The sequence below is a fragment of the Aquila chrysaetos genome, chromosome 24 (assembly GCF_900496995.4).
Source record: "Aquila chrysaetos chrysaetos chromosome 24, bAquChr1.4, whole genome shotgun sequence".
NCBI classification, from domain to species: Eukaryota; Metazoa; Chordata; class Aves; order Accipitriformes; family Accipitridae; genus Aquila; species Aquila chrysaetos.
In genome coordinates this window covers 10973129-10993232 of record NC_044027.1, presented here as the reverse complement: position 1 = coordinate 10993232, position 20104 = coordinate 10973129, and the positions used below count along the sequence as shown (strand labels likewise).

The 20104-nt window shown below is 42.3% G+C and overlaps 1 protein-coding gene across 4 annotated transcripts in view; it reads left to right on the top strand.

The window, feature by feature from the left end:
- The window catches only part of TNC (tenascin C), a 74898-nt gene that overhangs the window by 11376 nt on the left and 43418 nt on the right, over window positions 1-20104 (top strand). For all 4 annotated transcript variants that reach the window (XM_030000372.1, XM_030000370.1, XM_030000373.1 and 1 more), the window contains exons 2-4: window positions 14663-15255; window positions 16221-17534; window positions 19311-19574. In XM_030000372.1, coding sequence (XP_029856232.1) covers window positions 14793-15255; window positions 16221-17534; window positions 19311-19574 — 2041 coding nt within the window. In that variant the 5' untranslated portion in view covers window positions 14663-14792. The remainder of the gene's footprint in view (window positions 1-14662; window positions 15256-16220; window positions 17535-19310; window positions 19575-20104) is intronic.

Here is a 20104-nt window from a genome sequence, read left to right as displayed (position 1 = left end):
CACTCCAGTTCTTTGCTTTTAATTTATGTATATTCTGGCAATTTTATAGCATTCTTCAGCAAGTTGTTTAATTATGGAAATGGGGATTTGACAGTACCTTTCCTGTGAGGTCCTTGGAATAGTTAATTCACTGAGGCATACATTCCCCCTGTGAGGTTTTACCAGTGGATAAACTGAGACACACCAGATGATTTATAAAATAATTTCAGTGCAGGATGCCTGAGTTTTAGTCCTCAGTTCTAACCACAAGACCACACTATTAATCCCTAGATTGTGAGCACTTCTGGAGTCTCTGCCGAGAGCACGTGGTTCTGTGGGAACTCCACATGTCCAGCCCTAACAAGCCAGCTTTGTTTAGCTTTATTTCTCTCGTTACAGTTCAGAAGACTCAGAGATGGTAGACCCTTGGTTGGGAAGCTTTTGCCTCGACTACTGTTGATATATAGTTTTTCAGGGCCTGGGGAATCCATTCAGTGGGAGACCCATTCATTTCTCACTTTGCAATGATCCTATAAGGTAACAGTCTATGCCTCACCATTCCATTGAACTATAACTCCCAGTTGAACATATTCTTTGGCTGCCCTATATATTGGTTCATCTCAAACTTTATTTCCATTTTGATTTTCCCATCAGTCAGCAGCAGACTCCCTAGTAAGTCCATCTGGCAGTTTGTATTCCCAGTTTTCATAAAAGGAGAGTCTCTTCTCTCCAGAAAGATCCATCCTCACAGCACCACAAACCAAGACTGCGGTAGAACAGAAGTGAGCTGCATTCTCCCTTGCCTGCCATCATCTTCCACATGTCCCTGCAGGACAAATCCAGAAGATATTCGCTCCTTTTCTTAGGCTGCCTGAATAGCAGGACCCAAATCACACCAACATACAAGCCACTGTTGTAAATGTCAGCTGAGATATATTTAAAAAAAATATTACTCCAAATGAACATTTGTTTGGCTTTTTCAGCTCAGCATTCAGAGTTTCACCTCTTCACATCATAAAGGGAATAAACTTAATTTGTAAAAAAAGCCTGGGCATTTTATAGATGCAGCATTTTAATTTCCTGGGCTTTGCACCTCTAAGGCAGAAAGAAGCAGCAGCATAAACCATGTGAGACATTACTTCAGTCAACCTACTGCAGTTTGCATTATTCCCTTGAACTCATTCGACGGCATTGTTTTTACATGGTCTTATCCTTATTTTGCCTCAGACAAAAACTGTATTTAAAAAAAAAATCATACAGAGACATATTTTTAGCTGCTGTGAATCACTGGAGTGCCACAGGTCAAATTCACCAGCTGGTCTAACATGCTTTGTAGGAAAAGAGAAAGTGGAGTTGGCTAATACACCAGAACAGTACAATCAAATTAGAAAACTGAGAAATCTTAGTATATGTCTCCTCTGCTCCCCCTCCCTGCCCCCTCCCCAGCTCTTCTTTCTTCTCTTTTTCCCAGTCTTTCAAGCTGTTTGTTTCACATCTTGAGCCAAGATGGTTTCCAGCCAAACATGCTTGGGGGTGCACGGGGAGCGTTATTTATCTGTAGTTACGACACTTTTTTGTATAATAAGCAGAACTTGCCTTGGAAACTGAAGAATCAGTGCCCTCAAAGATGGTAAGAAACAGGAAGGTAATTTGGACAATGAGTCAGCCATCAAGAAAAAGCTCTTTGCTCTTGGACAACTGTTTTTGAAGTATTTTGCTACCTGAAAATTCAGTTTGGTGTGTAATGGTGTTTTAAAATGCACTGATATGTCCTACTTCCAGGTGGGCACATCTCTATACTTCTAGAGGTGTAAATGAATACAAGATTAATTCTCTTTCTCCTCCTGTCCTGGGATGAAGGAGAGCATGAGCACTGTAGTTTCACTTTCATAATACTTTTCATTTAGTAATTGAAGTTCAGGCTGCTCTGTTTTATTAGAAAAAGGAGGTTTAAGAAATGATTGAGGTGGTTATTCTTTCAAAAAGGCCATTTTGTTCAAAGCAAGTCATAGCAGAAAAATTACTGGTTTCAAAGAAAGGTTTTTCAGGGTAGGATGGAATTTTTTCTTGAGAAAGGAAACTCCAGAAATGCTGCTGACTATATTTTAGTTTTCTTCTTGCTGAGTTTTCAGAATTGAATGAAAAATGGCATCTTTCAATGGCAAAATATGTGTTGTGAAAAAACTTTCAACCACTTGTACCTGTTACTTTATCATCACTTGGTCACAGTTCTTTAATAGTGCTGTTTTTATAAAGCCAACTTTCATACATCTGTCTGGTTGCTGAGATATCCAATGGAGAGGACAGGGAAATACTGAATGAAATAATCCAGAATAAGAGGAACTGAGTTAATTTTTTTCTAATATAGAGGATCAATGATTCCACAAAATAACTAATCTGAAATAATGTAATTCTAATAAGTACAAGTATTTAACAGGAGATGCCTTACCATTTATAAGCATCTTTGAGTGCTTACAGATAAATCAGAGCAAAACAACTTGAGCTTTGCTCTTCTTCACAATCTAAGCTGACCTTGGGTGTGTGTCCTGCAAGGGAAATTTGTAAAGATTTGTAACTCACTCTTTCCCTGCTGTCAGAGCTGAGCTGGTGTTCCTGCCACTACAAAGCATTACAAAAGTTGTCTGAGCTGCAGGACAAAAAATATTCTCATCCAAAGGGTTAAGTCTTTCTTCAAGTCAAATAAAAATTGGGGGCACATTTTAGTTTACCTCCCCCATAATGGAACAAAAGCCCAGTGTTTTGGTAAAGGATTTCCATACTGCAGAAGGTGGGTGCTGTGTCACTCCAGTGGTGAGAGGCATAGGATGGCTTCTAGGAGGCTTGTGCTATTTGGATAGTCCACTATGACCCTTCAAGGTGAAAGTTGCCACATGGATGTGTATAACTAGTATCTGCCACAGGGTTGGGCTCTGTGGAAAATTTGAAAATAGATTAAGACCTTTGTTCTGTCATCTGAGAACAATGAATCCCTTTCTTGTTCCCCTTTCCCATCTTATTCCTCTCTCCTTTTCCTGTCAGATAAAATGAAAAGAAAAACCCACCAATTTATTTATTCACTTCTCAATTCTGCCTGAGACTGTTTTTTAAAGACCCTTCTTTTGTGAATTTAATCAGATGCTTGATAACAGAAAAAGCGTTGCTAACTAACCCGGGTTACAAAGAAGCCCCTTCAGAGGAACACATGACCTCATCGACAGGATTACTCTATCACATGAATTCAGACTCCATCGCACACCCAAAATAAATGTTAGGCTCTTTTTGCAGCAAAGTGCTTTATTCGCCTCCATTCGGCAGGGCATATGCTTTGCCAATGTCTTCCTCAGTCACTGGGATTAAACGTGTATGGAAATTCAGCACAAGAAGCAGATCTTCCTGGTCACAAATAGCCGGCCGTGCACTCAAAAGCTGCTGGCTGGACCGTGCCTTTGGGCCGTTGCCCTCCTGGAACCAGCAAGCTCTGGCACAGGTTTGCAGTCGTGGAGCAAGTCTGGTTTTCGCTCACAGCTCCCATTGTCTGCCTTGGTTTTGTTGGGTGCTCAGAGCCTTGGCAGCCAGGAGCTGACTCTGGGAACACTTGTGGGGTCACACGCAGTGCTCCCCAAATGAACCCTTTGCCAGAAGGTGGCACACATCCCTCCCTAATACATAAGAAGTGACACTATTGTATTGCTTCGATGCTCTCAGGGTGTCTAGCACCTAATATTGGACAGCATCGATATCCTTAGGATATCCTTTTTGTAGGCACTTCTCAGGAAGTATGTGGATTTCTAGCCAGGTGCTTTGAAACCCCAGTCTGGCTGTAAAGCTTGTATTGCCCCTGTGAATGAAGAGGAGGACACAGAGAGCAGTGCAGCCTCCCACCGTGGCATGCTTTTGCTGGACAAGGTATTGCAGCAGAGACTTTAGGGTCTCCAAGAAACGTCAGGAAAGGCTTCTGCAGTTGTTGAAGTAAAATTAACTAAAAAGGCAAGATCCTGCAAAGTCACAAGCTGGAGGCGTATTTGGTATAAGCCACATTATCCATAGGCAGGAGCCCATGAGCATGGTGGAAGGCAGCACATCTGCAGCTCGAACTGTGATGTACCATTTATTTGTTTCTAATTACGCACATTTAACAGTGTATTACACGAGAGATTAAACATCAAGTTATGAGCATGGTATGATTAATTCTGCATTATGCATCTAAGTCACTCAGCAGTTATCTTCATTCATTTTGAACTCAGATAATTTTATTAATTCTGGTGGTACCAAAAATGAGTTTAAGAGCTTTAGATTCCTGTGTTTAGTATGGGTCTCTTCCTGTTTCTGGTTGGCTATATATAACTATTACGTAATGCCACGTTGGATGCTTCTCATGTAAACCACTGTGTTTAAATAGTTATAAGGCTCTTGCACAAGCCAAGAGAAGCTGGGATATTCTAGGATTCAGCAGATGCCATTTCCTTAGGGTCTGATCCTGTAAATGTGAATTCCGTGTAACACTTGTTATACCTGTTGGTGGGACAACAGATCTTGCAGACCCTTGTTCTTGAGGTTTTCCAGTTGATATTCATGATCATTTTGATGAAGTGAGGGTTCAAGCCATTATGAGAGCATCATGTAACAATACATGCTGTGCCTTTACATTTCTTTAAGGGACAGCAGACTGCTTTTTAGCATGACAGCCCGAACCTACCACTTTGAAATTGTCTGCAGGAGGCAACGGTCAGGGTTAGTGGCCCCTCAGACATCCTGCAGGAGCTGTGCCTGGGCAGTAAGCAGAGCAGGAGGTGGGCATGTTCTGCCACATTGTTTGCTGCCCTGCACTGCTGGCTGTGCAAACTACAGCAGGGGCCATTGCTGCACCCCCCACCAACATACTTGAAATGGAAATCTCCTTATAGTAACACAAAGCATTTCTGTAAGACTAATCTTCTTTTAATAATGTTAAACACAGGTTTGTTATTTAATTTCCTCCAATGGTGTCTGGTCTCTGGAATGGCTCCAAAGGAAGCATTGAGTTTATTCTATAAATAATTGCATAGGCATGGCCTTAACAAGAGTATCTTATACCCAGCAGCCCTAAAAACCATGGTAGTTGTTTCAGAGCAGCTCTGTTCTAGCCAGATTGTATAATTTCTAAAGGCATCTAGTTTGCCTTTTTCACCATTGATCTTGTCTCCTGTCTGTGGCCTATTTAGAAGATGACTGTGATTAAACCTTATTAAGAACTGTAGCCACTTGGCTACTATTGTTTAACATACGTGGGGCTTCGTCTAATATAGGTAGTATATAAAAGCATTAAGAGATAACTTGTAGCATGAAGATCATAGAACTTAGGCAGAAAAATTGAGATCACAGAAAGTCTTTTCATATTGGGTAAACAGAAGAATGTCTCTAGAGGAATAATTGGAAACATAAAAAGAATTAAGCAATTTAGTTTAGTTATTTGCACTTTGTTTAGGGTGCAAATCTCCCAAGACTTATTAGAAATCAGGATGATAACTGACTTGGCTAAACTCATGCCAGAAATTAGGAATGATCTCAGATCTCACAAGTCCCAGCACAGTGCCATTTCCACACGCCTGATTCTCCTCTGAGTTCTTGCTCCTTTTCTCTCGATGGAATAGCAATAGCAGCAGTAGTATGTTCAGGCAGAATTTCTTTGCTTTTCTCATCATCAGCCAGGTAATTCCTAAGAAACATAAATCAAAAAAGTCTTTAGGACTATGAAACTGGAAGGCACCTCTTGGTTGTTGAGTTCAATATCCTGTTATTGCAGGCACCTCATCACATAATCTGTTTTTCACTTCTGTTTAATTATTGCATGTTTTCAGCAGTCATTTTCTCCCAGCTGTATCTTTGCCAGCTGACTTAATTTTTAATTTAATTCACGAGACTTGCTCATTATATTTAATACTTTACTGATCAAAGGTGTTACTGATACTGGAAGAAGACCACCTCTGATCTCTGAACTTTTGCTCTGCTTTGAAAAACAGCCAAACTCATTGTTTAGTTTGGGAAGGTCTGTTCTCTCTCTGAGATCCTGAACAAGGATAGACCTAGAGAGATTTTCCATGGCTAAGAGTACAAAACTTTTGAAACAAAGTAGTTTATAATGGAATAATCATGCTAATTTAACTCAAAATAGTCACTGTATGACAGAAGGTTTAGTCTCTCATGGGGCTCCTTTTATGCTTATCATTCAGAATTTACCATAGCTCTTTCACATTTTTATGGATGTTGGCCTCAGTGGGTTATTTTTCCTTCCCCTTTTGTGGCACTGTCATGCTGATGGCTTTGAAATATGAGCCTTTGCTAAATTCTAAATTGTACACTGTTGTGGTTTAAGCCCAGCCAACAACTGAACACCGCACAGCCGCTTGCTCACTCCTCCCCGCTCCCAGTGGGATGGGGAGGAGAATCAAAAAAAAAGAAGCAAAACTTGTGGGCTGAGATAAGAACAGTTTAATAACTAAAGTAAAATAAAATATAATAAAAAAAAAAATAATAATGATAAAATATAGTAGTAGCAGTAACAACAACAACAACAATAATAATAAAGGAAGATAACAAAAAGAGAGAGAGATAAAACCCAAGAAAGACAAGTGATGCACAATGCAATTGCTCACAACCCTCTGACCGATGCCCAGCCAGTCCCCTAGCAGCAATTGGCCCCTCCCAGCCAACTCCCCCCAGTTATATACCGAGCATGGCATCCTATGGTATGGAATATCCCTTTGGCTAGTTCGAGTCAGCTGTCCTGGCCATGCTCCCTCCCACCTTCTTGCGCACCTGCTCGCTGGCAGAGCATGGGAAACTGAAAAATCCTTAACTTAGGATAAGCGCTACTTAACAACTAAAACATCAGTGTGTTATCAACATATTCTCACACTAAATCCAATACACGCTGTACCAGCTACTAAGAAGAAAATTAACTCTATCCCAGCCGAAACCAGGACATACACAAAGCAATTAATTACAATTCCTTCCAAAATAGCCTTGGCAAAGCCCTGTCTATATGCTGCTTTTAAGCCAAGGTAGAATGGGTGGAGGCTAAAATGAATCCAAATGGTTTTATTTAAAGATTATGTATGGTAGGAGCTGTGAACCAGAAACTACACAGCTTCCCCAAAGTAGAAATGTCATCTTAGAGCTGAAGCCAAAGATGAAAAATTAACTGGAGTGAAGAGTTCATGCTTAGCTGAGCGATGTTTAATGCAGGACCTCAGGGGCTGGATGGGGCAAAAAATATCTGTGTATTTGTTTTAATTGCTGTTCTTTGAAACAGCCTGAGGTATAAATCTGATTGCAATTCTAGTGATCACCTGGATCTACTGTAGGGTTCATTTGTTTTGTTTTTATTAGTAATTCCAGTGGCATGGGCAAGGCCCTCAGAACGTATGATAGATGCATTCTGCACATGAAAACTCTAATGTATGAGAGCTCAGAAATCAATCATGAATTAACTGTGCAAATCAGTTCCCACCTCTGCATTCAAAGTGCCCTTATCTGTAAGAGTTCTCAGCCCCATGAAGGGGGCTGCTCTTAAATGTGCGGTGCCAGCACTAGATGAAACAAACACAGGTGGCTTCAGGGTGTATCCAGAGCTCTGAGTTGTGGATGCTTACCCACATCAAACACAAACTGCCAGTTTGCTCTTAAATAAAAAGGATTTAAGTCACAAAGGCAAACTTGTGAACAGGAAAGTATGGTATTAGGGTCTGGTGCTATAAGGTGCTATAAATGCCTTCTGGGAGGTGCTTGTGTTTGAACTACTGTGATGGGACTCAGCAAAGCTGGATCAGCTTCCTCAGTCTTGCAGTGGGTAAAATACATAGGAGCTCAGGTGTCTCAGTGCCACCCTCTCTGTGTCTGTTTTCCATATCTAAAGTGGAGGAATGACACTTTGTTTGTCCACTATAATTACAAAACCTTTTGGAGAAAAGGCTTTCTGTCACACCTACAGCAGACATGGATGCCATGGGGCCCTTGTTGTGGAGCTATGGGCGTCACTGGATCACTTCTGTAACAGAAAGTGGATTTTAGTACCTATACCACCTTGTATCTTTATACTACATACTTCCTTAGTTAAAAAAAAGTAGTTTAAAATTTCCTTCCCAGTTGTTTCTTCTCTGCCTCTTTCTCCATGCAATTGTTCCAAAGGGTGATTTCTTCCTCTTTTTCACTATTGTTGGACATCCACAGACAGCAAGATCTTTTTGGTTAATGGTTTTCTTTCCTTTTAACTTCCAGAAATAGGTTCAATCTGCAAATCTGGAGCAGGGTGGGGTGGCAAAGGTTTTCAAATCACTGCCTTTGCATTTTGTTATTTATAAAAGGGGGGTGGGGGGTGGGGGGCAGATCACTGAGTCCAGGTCCATAGTTGTTTACAGGTTTTCCAGATGTAGTATTTCTTGTACAGAAAACTGTAGAGTATATGCAGGCTGTTTTTTCTTCATGAACTGGCCATGGAGGTAGAAATGAAGTTGTTTGAACATAGATTAGAGTTAAGTCTTCACAGTGAAACTTGGAAACTGGATGGATTACAGCTTATCACACTGCATTTTATCTGTTAGAACTTTTAAGAATGGGGGAATCAGCTTCTTTCTTCTTCTTCAGTAGTTATGATCCTCTTCTCTTCATGCAGTCAGTCTAAGACTTTGAAGAAAATTTCTGAATTATGTTTCTCTCCCTTTGGAGCTTCACATCCTAGGGACCTATTCATACCTGTGATGTCTAATTGGTGTTGAAACAGTTGCAACATTTCTTTGCACACACCTTCTCTGTGAGCCTTGGGGAATACAAGGGATTTTGTGAATTACTCTAGATTTGGCTGCCTTAAAATTCTTCTCCTTAGAATGAATGTAATGTAAATAAAGAGGGAAAAAAAAAAAAAAAAGCAACAATTTGGCTTTGATCATTTCTGCTGGAAAGATTCAGTACTGATGGTTTAGGACTGTTATGAATTTCTGCTCTCCACTGTGATTTAATGTAGTTTGACCTACACTAAGTATCCTGCTGATTCCTTTGCCTTGTTGGAATTGGGAATGGAAAGAAAATGATTTTCTCTAGTTACGAATGTATGGAAACAGCAGTGAACGATGATGAAGTCAGAACTGTTCGTGTTTTGGCCTGCCATGTCAAAACTTTCAGCCCCCACCCCCAGTCTCTTTCTTTGAGAACATTTCAATTTACTTCAGACTTAATCCATTTGTGTTTGAGAAGATGCCTGGAGCCTCAAGAGTCACATGCTCTTGGCAAAGCTACATTAGCACTTTTTCTTTAAAAGGTTGCATCTTTTGAAGCCTTGGCTTGTAAAAATGCACTCTGGCAGACAGTTTCAATTTATGAATCCTCTGTAATAGCACTGCTTGTATTCCTTGTAGAAAATACACAAATTCCCAGTGTCTGCAAAGAGAGAGTATTCCAGGTCAGATCAAATTCCTAATGTGGCTCTTTTGTCCGTATGGCAATAGATAAAGAGGAGAACACCATGATATCATGATGCCAGTGCCTACACACGTGCACTGCTGGATACCCCAGTCTTGAGGGAACAGATGGCCAGATTACGCCTTGATGGAAATTCTTGAAACATGAAGTTTCTTCAGTTAACAGATCACAGAAAACTATTTTGGGGTTAGCAATTAACAAACCTAAAAAATGCACTGTTTTGTGTTTTCTGTAGAGGGCTATGGCTCTTCTCCAACTGAGTCTTCCTCTCTGTCAGGATCTAGCCCATTGCTACTTCTATGCAGATTTTAACAAGATGTTCTTGAATCCAATATATGCTGACAATATTTGATCCCCTCCTGCTGTAATGTTGGCTGTATCTGTTTAGAGAGGAATTGTTTCCTTTTTTCTCTCTTTTTTTTCCTGCCTTTTTTATGTCTAATTTCCAAGTCATGACATGTGGAGGGTGTCTGAGTAAATCTAATCAGCCTTCTGCCTCCTTTAAGAAGGACAGCTGAGATACTTTTTAACACTTCCATTTCTTCATTGCTGCAATCTGTTTTGATTAAAATTGCATGCGGTTCTTATTTGCATATTTATCGCTCCACATACCCACAAATCATCTCACAACTCTGCCACTCCTGAATTTGCAAGAGAGACTAGAGTGGTACACTAGAACTTCAAACTATGCAAACATTAATTTAGTTTCTCACACCTGCTGGTTTCCAGCAAATATCTCTTTGGGGAAGGAAAATATTCATACATTACCTTTGCTTAGTATTCCCCAGGAGTCAGGATTCCTGGGGTTTTTTCAAGATTGATTGAAAATTTCCTATTAAGAAACAAATTTCTAATTAAATTGAAAGGTCCTGAAAAAGTTGGGGGGGGGGGGGGGCAGAATATCTAAACAAAAAAATAATCCTAAATTTTTTCAGCTGTCAACAGCCAGACTATGATGTGCTTTCAGATCCTCAGATGAAAGGGCTCCAGTGGAAATGAAAATTATTCCTTTCCTTTGTGCTATTGACAGTCCATCTTACTTCCACCACATACTATTAAGAGCATTACTAGCTAGTGATCAAGTTTTTAAGGAGTGTTTTTCTAGAAACAGCCTTTTTTTCCTCTTTGGATAACATCTAACTTTTACAGTTAGAGTTTATACAAAACAAGGAAAATTTTTTTCCTGAATTTCTTTCTGCATCAGCTGGTACTGCATAGATGCCATGATTAGCTTCTCAATTCATAGTCTCTATTTTTTTAATAGGCCAAAAAAACTCTAACGTGAATATTAACATGCTCTTAGCAGCCAAGATCGAGGAGAGGAGACAGCAACTTTAGCCTGTGGATGGCGTGAAAAAAATGTGTATTACCTTCTTACTCTTCTGACTTGAACTTGAACCCAACTCTCCTTGCAGAGATTCCAAAATTTCAACACCACTAATGCCATGGTGGCTGAGCCATTGCCAAATGCTCTCTTCCCATGTCGCATTGATACGGACAGCACATTTATGGGAGAGAGACTGATCTCTATCCTGGGCATCTAGACCAATAATTTCAGATATACCACTCCTTAAGTTTATGTGCTCTAAAAATCTTGCACAATTTAAGAAAATAAAAAAGTACTCTTATGACGATAGCTGGTTTATCCAGTGTTAGTGATCCAAGGTTTCATGGCTCAGCCTGTACCTGCACAAGCTGTACTCAGATGTACCTAAGTGTTCTTGGAACCAAAGATGTGCACAGAAGGTCTCAGATGACTCCAAGAGATACACTCTTGGATCTATTTTTTATCTGGTGACAGTATGCAACTCCTTAAGTGACAGGACTGCAAAATTCAATCCTTCAGGAAGTCACTCCAGATCAAGGAAATTTAAGACATGTGTGAGAGGCCACAGCACCTTTTGTTATTATTTATATTGTGGTCGTGCCTAAGGGAACAGGAGAGAAGTAAAAGGTAACTCTTGCCCAATGAGGGTGATGGCTGTGGGAAGATGCCGGTGATCAGATTGGGACAACATGAGCTCTAGACTTTATGGTTCTGCATGACAAGCAGAATATTTTGCAGACCAACTGCATAATCATTGCCAAGATTTTTGAAGCAGTTGTGTTGTAGTTAGGACAGCATGAAGACATGAGCAGCACAGTTCATTAGGATGAGTAATATTCCATATTAGACAAACTGCTTGTAAAAAATGGACACATTCTTGGTCATACAAGCCTCTCAACATACCTGAGAGATATGCTACAAACATCACCCAGCTCCTTTTATATGCATTACAGCAAGGCCAAACTCCTGATGGGAAGGGTCATCTTTTGCAAACTCTTGGTGCAACACTTTTAGGTGCCTGTAAATAATCCAGCAGCTGATGTCTGCAAAGAAAATACAGAGAGGATATCTCCAAGAGGTAGATTTAAAATGCAATCTACATGAACCATTCTGCAGGGAAGAAAATGGGGAAAAATGAAGGAACAACAGAGCCTGACAGTTGCTGTGGCTTCCATTTCTCTCTAGAGCGGCCTGCTCCTGGGTGGTCCATTGTGGTCTGAGCTGTTTAGATATGTTTGAGGAATGGGAGTTGGAGAGAAGGATGTCATCTTTGTTCTTCCAGCCAAAAATATGACTAATGTATAAATAATTGTATAAAGGTGTCTTGTTTTGTAGATCTCGGTTCTAGGAGTGGAGCTCAGCTAATCATGCTGGGTCCTTGACAGATCAGATGAGAAACACCTGAACTGAATTAGCTCAGATATCACACTAGGTGTCAAAACACAGAGGTCGCAGATCAGACACTGGGGAATGCTTCTTCTAGATCACCACAATGCTTCTTCATAAACTTCAAAAGTATGTCAGCCAAGATGCATTAAGTCTCCCAGTATCATCTGTAGGCTGAGAGGTTTGGCTGACTCTAATGCAATGAGTATCCAGTAAAACTAATGGTGTTCATGTGGCTTTCATCAATAGCGAACGTGACAGTGGCTCTTGTCAGAAGCAGGTTTTTCATTTTCCAGGCATATTAAAAAAAATCACAGTTTGTACCATCATAAAATAATATGTAAACTCACGTCAGTCATCATAAAAACTACAATCAATTTTCTTGGTTTGGGCAAGGCCCATATTCTTGTAGGTTGGGATTTACAAAAGCCATAAGGAAATTGATGCTCGACTTTTACTAAAATTCAGTGAGAATTAGTTACAGAGCTGCTTCCAGTTTGTTCCATTTTCCATTGGTGATGCATCTGTCAAGTAGCCTGTCCCTTAAATAACTACTTGAGGATTAGGTACCAATTTTAGCTATATGACCTTGTCTCAGGGCAAAAAGTATATAGCACAGGGAATCTCATAGCATGGAAAGCAATTTGCAAACTGCAAGTGGGAGTGCTTGAGAGTAAAATCCCACTTCACATACTGTCCTGAACATGTTTCATGAACTGGCAACCCAATTTAGGGATTGGCCCGAGTCACAAATGAGATCTGGATCATGTCTGTCTCTGTTATTCTTTATTAGCTACCTTGTGATCTCTTCTGGTGCAGACAGGGGTTGCAGACATATTTGAACAAATGGGGTAAGTGTTAGAAATGGCTTAAAGCGGAATGCTTTTTCATTACAAGAAAAAAGCCTCCACTGCTGCTTGTTTACTTCTGATTTATTCCCCAATAAAAAGGGGTGAAGTTCACTCTCTGTGAGCTCAACATTGTCTACAAAAACCCTAACTTCAGTAAAGTGTCTGATGTATTATTGTCATTCTTTCACAAAAGCAGCTGGGATAGCATGGGGAAAAAAATGATCTCTACACTTCGGGAAAGCAGGAGGGTGGAATAAGCTAGCCTCTCATCTGACAAATGAATTATCATCAAAACAGTAGTGTTTAGAGAACAAATTGCTGTTTCCTCCACTACTGGCATTTCACTAGCTTACAACTAGTGAAAGCACAGTCACTGACCTAACCATTTAACCAAGCTTTTCTGGGAGTAGAAAGAAAAAACAAATGCTAAGATGACATTTATTAGGTGCGCTTGTTTAGTGAGTCCATTAGGTGCTTTTGGTTCTCACTCTCCATGCTGAAGGGTTGATTCTGCATGGAAGTCAATAGATGTCTTTCAGCTCCCCTGGTTCATATCATTTGAAAGGAACTGGTACAGACTGAGGAGGAAGAGGAAATATTGAAGCTAATTGAAAAGGATGAGTTTCAGGAAGAGCTAGTACAGCCCAGCCAGGTGCTTGTAATCATAGCTAAGCTATTGTATTATAGTTGATGAAAGATCAGACAGTGGGAAATGTTGCCTAGTGAAAAGGTGTATTGGTTGCTAAAAAGATGGTTTTACACCTGTATTGATGTAAAGCTTTCTCTCTTTCTTGAAGGACCTCAATCATCAAAGGATTTCTTTTCCTTCTCTTCCTCTCCCTTTTTTGTGCGCATGTGTGCGCACACGTGTATTTTTATTGCTGTTTCTTACTGTGTGTCTCCCTTGTTGGAGTCTCATCTTCTGTTGTGCCTCACTACTTCTATGCTAAAATATTGCTAGCTATGATATAAGCACTGACACCAGAACCTTCAACCTGCAGGGTTCTCCAGAGAGCTCCGTTTATCTTCATGCTGTAGACAAATCATCAGTATAGTGAAACCCACTATTGGGCTACAAGCCCTGGAGTTCAGATTCCCAAGCAATTAGAATAATTTAAAGCATATGGAAAAGGGCTGTCATGAGCTTAGTAGTGTTGATACACCTTTTGACAATGCCTTGAGTTTCTTACATGATCCAGCCTTCAGTAACCTTCAAGCAGTGGACTGATGGGTGAAGGAAATAGAGACTTTTAACATTAGTTGAATCATAACACAACATATATTTATTTTACCTATCTCTGTCTGAAAGTAGTATTTTCAGCTGAGATGAGAATCAGCAGGCTTCTTTGCCCTGGTCTTCTGCTTGAGGCAGTTAAACCTTCCATACTCCACTATACTTGCTCTAAATCAGAAATTATGGTAGCTTCCTTCAAGATTCGTGTCTTGTGACATTTTGTTCACAAACACACTGAGATCCTGGAAAACAAGGTAATGCAATGTTATTATATATAAGAGCAAGCTCAGCAGCTTGGGTGAAGTGAGGTTGTACATTGAGTGGCACCCCAGCCATGTTCTTTAAGGGTGCCAGCATGCATTCAGTGCCATAGGCCTTTTTTTGGGTGGTGTACCTGCAGTTCATCCCTTACACCGCTCCTTCATCTTTCAGGTAATAAGTGTGCCAGGAAAGGAAAGGACATCCAACTTGGTTTGAACTGGCTCTCCAATTTCTGCCCCAGACTACGAAGGCCAAACTTATATAAGACTCCATCAGCTTTGAAAAGGACCTGAGCGCAGCAATGGGACTCCCCACCCAGGTTTTGGCCTGTGCGATCTTAGCTTTGCTGTACCAGCATGTCAATGGTGGACTCATCAAGCGAATTATCCGGCACAAGCGGGAGACTGGGCTAAACGTGACCTTGCCAGAGGATAATCAGCCTGTGGTTTTTAACCATGTCTACAACATTAAGTTGCCTGTTGGCTCCCTTTGCTCGGTGGACCTGGATACAGCGAGCGGTGATGCAGACCTGAAGGCAGAAATTGAGCCCATCAAGAATTACGAGGAGCACACGGTGAATGAGGAGAACCAGATTGTCTTCACGCACCGTATTAACATTCCCCGCCGGGCCTGTGGCTGTGCAGCTGCCCCAGATATTAAGGATCTGCTGAGCAGACTAGAGGAACTGGAGGGGCTGGTATCCTCCCTACGGGAGCAGTGTGCCAGCGGGGCTGGATGCTGTCCTAATTCCCAGGCAGTAGAAGGTAAGGCAGACTGGGGAACCGCTCTTGGGGAAATTCTTGTGCTGGCTGTAGATCTTGTTTAAAGTAGATACTCAAGTCTGTTTCAAGAATGAGCAAAAGTCAACCTGTTGAATTTGAAATGTAATCAAAACTGGGAATGTATTTGGCCAGCTTGCAAGATACATTCATTCACAGTTTTGCAGTTTTATGAATCTGTGGGTCGGAAGTCTGCCTCGGACGCCTTATAGCTGTGGCATTGAGCATATATGGCACTTGAGCATGGTGACAATCTGTGTTGGAGTTAAGATTAAAACTCATACAGTCCAAGCTCTTGGCTCCACATTTTGTCCCCTTGAGTAAGCTGCCAATGTAACTGTTCGTTACTGTTTTCGTTTCCAGGTTTTCTTTAATAGAAACCAATAAAAATACAGCAGGACATAAAGCAATAGACAAGCACAAATAGTTAGGGAAGGGGAGAAAAAGGTATCCTTCCTGCTGTTTTTTAAACTGAGGTAAGGGACTGGTCATACAAGAGAGAAAACACAGGTCTTCTCAGTAGTCATCTGTCCCTCCAAGCACAGAGCCGGTCTCACAGTTGATGATATAGCATGCTGCCTGGCTTTTTCTGTTCTGCAGTGAATTGGTGAATAATGCTTCATGGTGCATGCCTTAATGAAGCAGTCAGAAAAGCTGCTCAGTCAGTGGAAGAGGGATTTTGAGAAGGGCAGAGGAATCCAGCATGCTCATTTACCAAGTAGTTGGCAGGGGCTCTTCCCTGATATTAGTGCAAATTAAAGCGTTCCTGGTAAACTAAATCTCACTGGAGAAAGAAGGAAGTATTCTCATTTAAAAGCTTTGGTGATTCTGGAAATTATGTCCTGCAGGGAGCTAGGAAAATCGGACCCCTTTTGAGTCGTGTGTGCCACACTGGCCTAACGCATCCCAGAGCCAAGGGGAGTAATGAGTTTTTTGGATCATTGATACAGGTCGCCTGGACACAACACCCTATTGCAGTGGACATGGCAACTACAGCATCGAGATCTGCGGCTGCGTTTGCGAGCCTGGCTGGAAAGGCGCCAACTGCTCTGAACCGGACTGCCCACGTAACTGCTTCAACCGGGGCCTCTGCGTCCAGGGCAAATGCATCTGCAATGAAGGCTTCACTGGTGAGGACTGCAGCCAGGCCACCTGCCCTTCTGACTGTAACGACCAAGGCAAGTGCATGGATGGGGTTTGCGTGTGCTTTGAGGGGTACACAGGCACAGACTGCAGTGAAGAGCTCTGCTCCCAGGGGTGCAGCGTGCATGGGAGATGCGTGAGCGGGCGGTGCGTGTGCCACGAGGGCTTCACCGGCGAGGACTGCAGCGAGCCCCTCTGCCCCAACAACTGCCGCAACCGCGGGCGCTGTGTGGACAACGAGTGTGTCTGCGACGAGGGCTACACCGGCGAGGACTGCAGCGAGCTCATCTGCCCCAATGACTGCTTCGACCGCGGGCGCTGCGTCAACGGGACCTGCTTCTGCGAGGAGGGCTTCACTGGGGAGGACTGCGGGGAGCTGACCTGCCCAAACAACTGCAACGGCAACGGGCGCTGTGAGAACGGGCTGTGCGTCTGCTACGAGGGCTTCATTGGGGATGACTGCAGTGAGAAGAGGTGCCCGAAGGACTGCCACAGCCGTGGGCGCTGTGTGGGCGGGCGCTGCGTCTGCCAGGAGGGGTACCTGGGCGAGGACTGCAGGGAGCTGCGGTGCCCCAACGACTGTCACAACCGCGGGCGCTGCGTCAACGGGCAGTGTGTGTGCCACGAAGGATTCATCGGGGAGGACTGTGGGGAGCTGCGGTGCCCCAGCGACTGCAACAACCGTGGGCGTTGTGTCAACGGGCGGTGTGTGTGCCACGAGGGATTCATCGGGGACGACTGCGGCGAGCTGAGGTGCCCCAACGATTGCAACAACCGTGGACTTTGTGTCAATGGGCGGTGCGTGTGTGACGAAGGGTACACAGGGGAGGACTGTGCGGAGCTGCGGTGCCCCGAAGACTGCCACAACCGTGGGCGCTGTGTGGAAGGGCGCTGTGAGTGTGACAACGGCTTCACGGGGGAGGACTGTGGCGAGCTGTCCTGCCCCAACGACTGCCACCAGCGCGGGCGCTGCATCGATGGGCGCTGCGTGTGCCATGAGGGCTTCACGGGGGAGGACTGCCGTGAACGGTCCTGCCCCAACGACTGCAACAATGTGGGCCGCTGCGTCGACGGACGGTGTGTCTGTGAGGATGGTTACATGGGGGATGACTGCTCCGACGGTAGGTTGCAATGTCCCTTTTGAACTGCTTCCCCTGGGTAATTCCCTGTGTCCATCCAGCAGGCTTGGAGGTTCTGTGAACCTTTCCCTTAGCTGGGCCCTGTTGTCACTCTTCTTTATAATAGTCCAAACAGCTGAATCAGAGAAGTAACACCACCAGTAGCAAGCTCTTGGGCTCCCTTACTTTTCAGGGCTATATAGTGTAGCGGTTGCTGGTCACTTCTGGTAGTCAGCAACCCAACAGGCTGATAATGGTGATGCAATCCATTTGTTATCTCCAGTTTTGCTCCCACCACAATGTCACTGGGGCTGTAGGTAGCACTGGCTGGGATTTGTCACCATGATCTTTCAGTTTCTTATAGTATCTGAAAAAAACTGTTCTAGCTATGGAGAAGAGGGAGATGTATGCTGAATCTTCTTACTGGGTATTCAGCAGGATTAGTCTAAAGAATATGGACCAAATTTTGACGAAAGAATGAGGCTTTGCAGAAATGAGATAATGTAGATAATGAATGCCCATGAATCAAGAGCCTGGGTATCAAATGTTTCTTACAGCCAGGTTCTGGTTTCCAGTCTCAGGCTGGATCAATAAGAAAGGGGGTTGCATTTACAATGCCATCACTATTGTAGGAGATGAAAATGAAACACACAGCACTGACAATATACAATGACAGACCCCAAGGGCTCAGCGACTTTGCTTTGAAGGTAGATCTCTGAGCTGGAGCCCTCGTGTAGGCAGAGGGTGTAGCGGAGGCAAGGCACACACAGAAAATAACATTGTTCTATCTGAGTGATCTGTATGAGACAACTGTCACAATGGAAATGCCAGATGTTGCAAATATTGCAGTGCAAGATTTCAGGATTATTACAGGGGCCTTGGCTATCTCTCAATAGATTAGAGATTAGATTAGATTCGAATAGATTTTTTCTAACTAAAGTAAAACTTGATTTTATATTTACATATATATATATCTGTATATGTGTATGTATATGTGTGTGTGTATGTTAGATCTGACAAAAGCTTAGAGTAGAATCATGGAATCAGCTGGAGTGGAAACAGCTATAAAGCCACATGCTTAGTTTCCCAGTACCACTGACTCTATGGAAATTGATAGAAAATTTTGGCAGCTAGATAATGACAGGGATTACGCTATAAATGAGGCAGTTTTCTTTAGTAGGTCCCAGGGGAGAAATTTTGGAACTAAGATCTTTGTAGAGTAATCAAAGAGTACTTTGGGGTTGGGAACATTATAAAGGACAATGAATACCCTTGAAAAGAAATTCCCATTTTTCATCTCCTCCTTCTGGAAGACTCCTAAGCCACATTTTGTGCTCTTGCATGTGCAAATGTGGAGTAATCTATTGAAAGTATTCACAAAAATAATCATGTTTTATTTTACTTTGGAAAATCTGTGCAAACCCCAGGACTTCCAGCTATAAAATCATGTGTTGCTGGCAGTTGAATTAAACATCTGAACCCCTAGGGACCCAGCTATAGTAGTCTTGTGCAGTAGCCATGAGAGGAGGAGCTGGAACACAGGTTGTGTGCAAGTGTGAGAGTAGAAGTTGGCCCGTGACTTTTGGAAATGTCTGTAGTCTTCATCAGCTGAACATTCCTTTCTTCAAGTGGCTAATTGTGTGACATGGCTTCCCCATTCCCTGTTTCTTAGATGATTCTTATAAACTGCTTCTGGGAAAATGTGAAACTGGGCAAGTCGTTATTTTCTGAGCCTTGAAAACTTCTTATAAGTGTGTTTTGGTTTTTTCCCTTTCCTAGTGTCTCCTCCAGCTGAGCTGACTGTGACAAACGTAACAGATAAAACTGTAAATCTGGAATGGAAGCATGAGAATCTCGTCAATGAGTACCTCATCACCTATGTCCCTACCAGCAGTGGTGGCTTAGATATGCAGTTCACCGTGCCAGGAAACCAGACAGTTGCCACTATTCATGAACTGGAGCCAGGTGTAGAATACTTTATCCGTGTCTTTGCAATCCTTAAAAACAAGAAGAGTATTCCAGTCAGTGCCAGAGTAGCAACATGTGAGTTTAATACTCCCTGTATTCATTCTTTTGTCTGCTCTGTAGTATGTATTTATTTGCATCCCTTTTTGGGGGTATTATTTCTTATGTATTTTCTATTTTCAACTAATCTTCTGTTCTGGACAAAGACAGCCTTCTGCACTTTCATTTTCTATTCTTTTCCACTACCAGTGACTCTGTTAAAAGTACAGTTCACTAGCTCTTCTGCTCTCTGCAGTGCCTCCCAGTGAATATCATGGGGTCTTTGTAAATTAAGACCCTTGCCTTCTTCATAATAAGGTACATTTTCAAAATCTGGTAATGCTTCCTGAAAGAAAAAAAAAATGTAGCAGCATGTAAAAAAGCAATATGAAATCACTGGGATTCAAACTGTTTTGACTAAAATGGAGGTTGTATTTGTTTTGAATCTTCAGTGTGTTTTACCACAACTTACTTTCTATCTGCCTGTCTGTTCATTTGTTGTTCATCTTCCTTTTTGTATTGTGCACACCACAGTTACATCTAAACATCCCAGCTTCAAAAGATGTTCT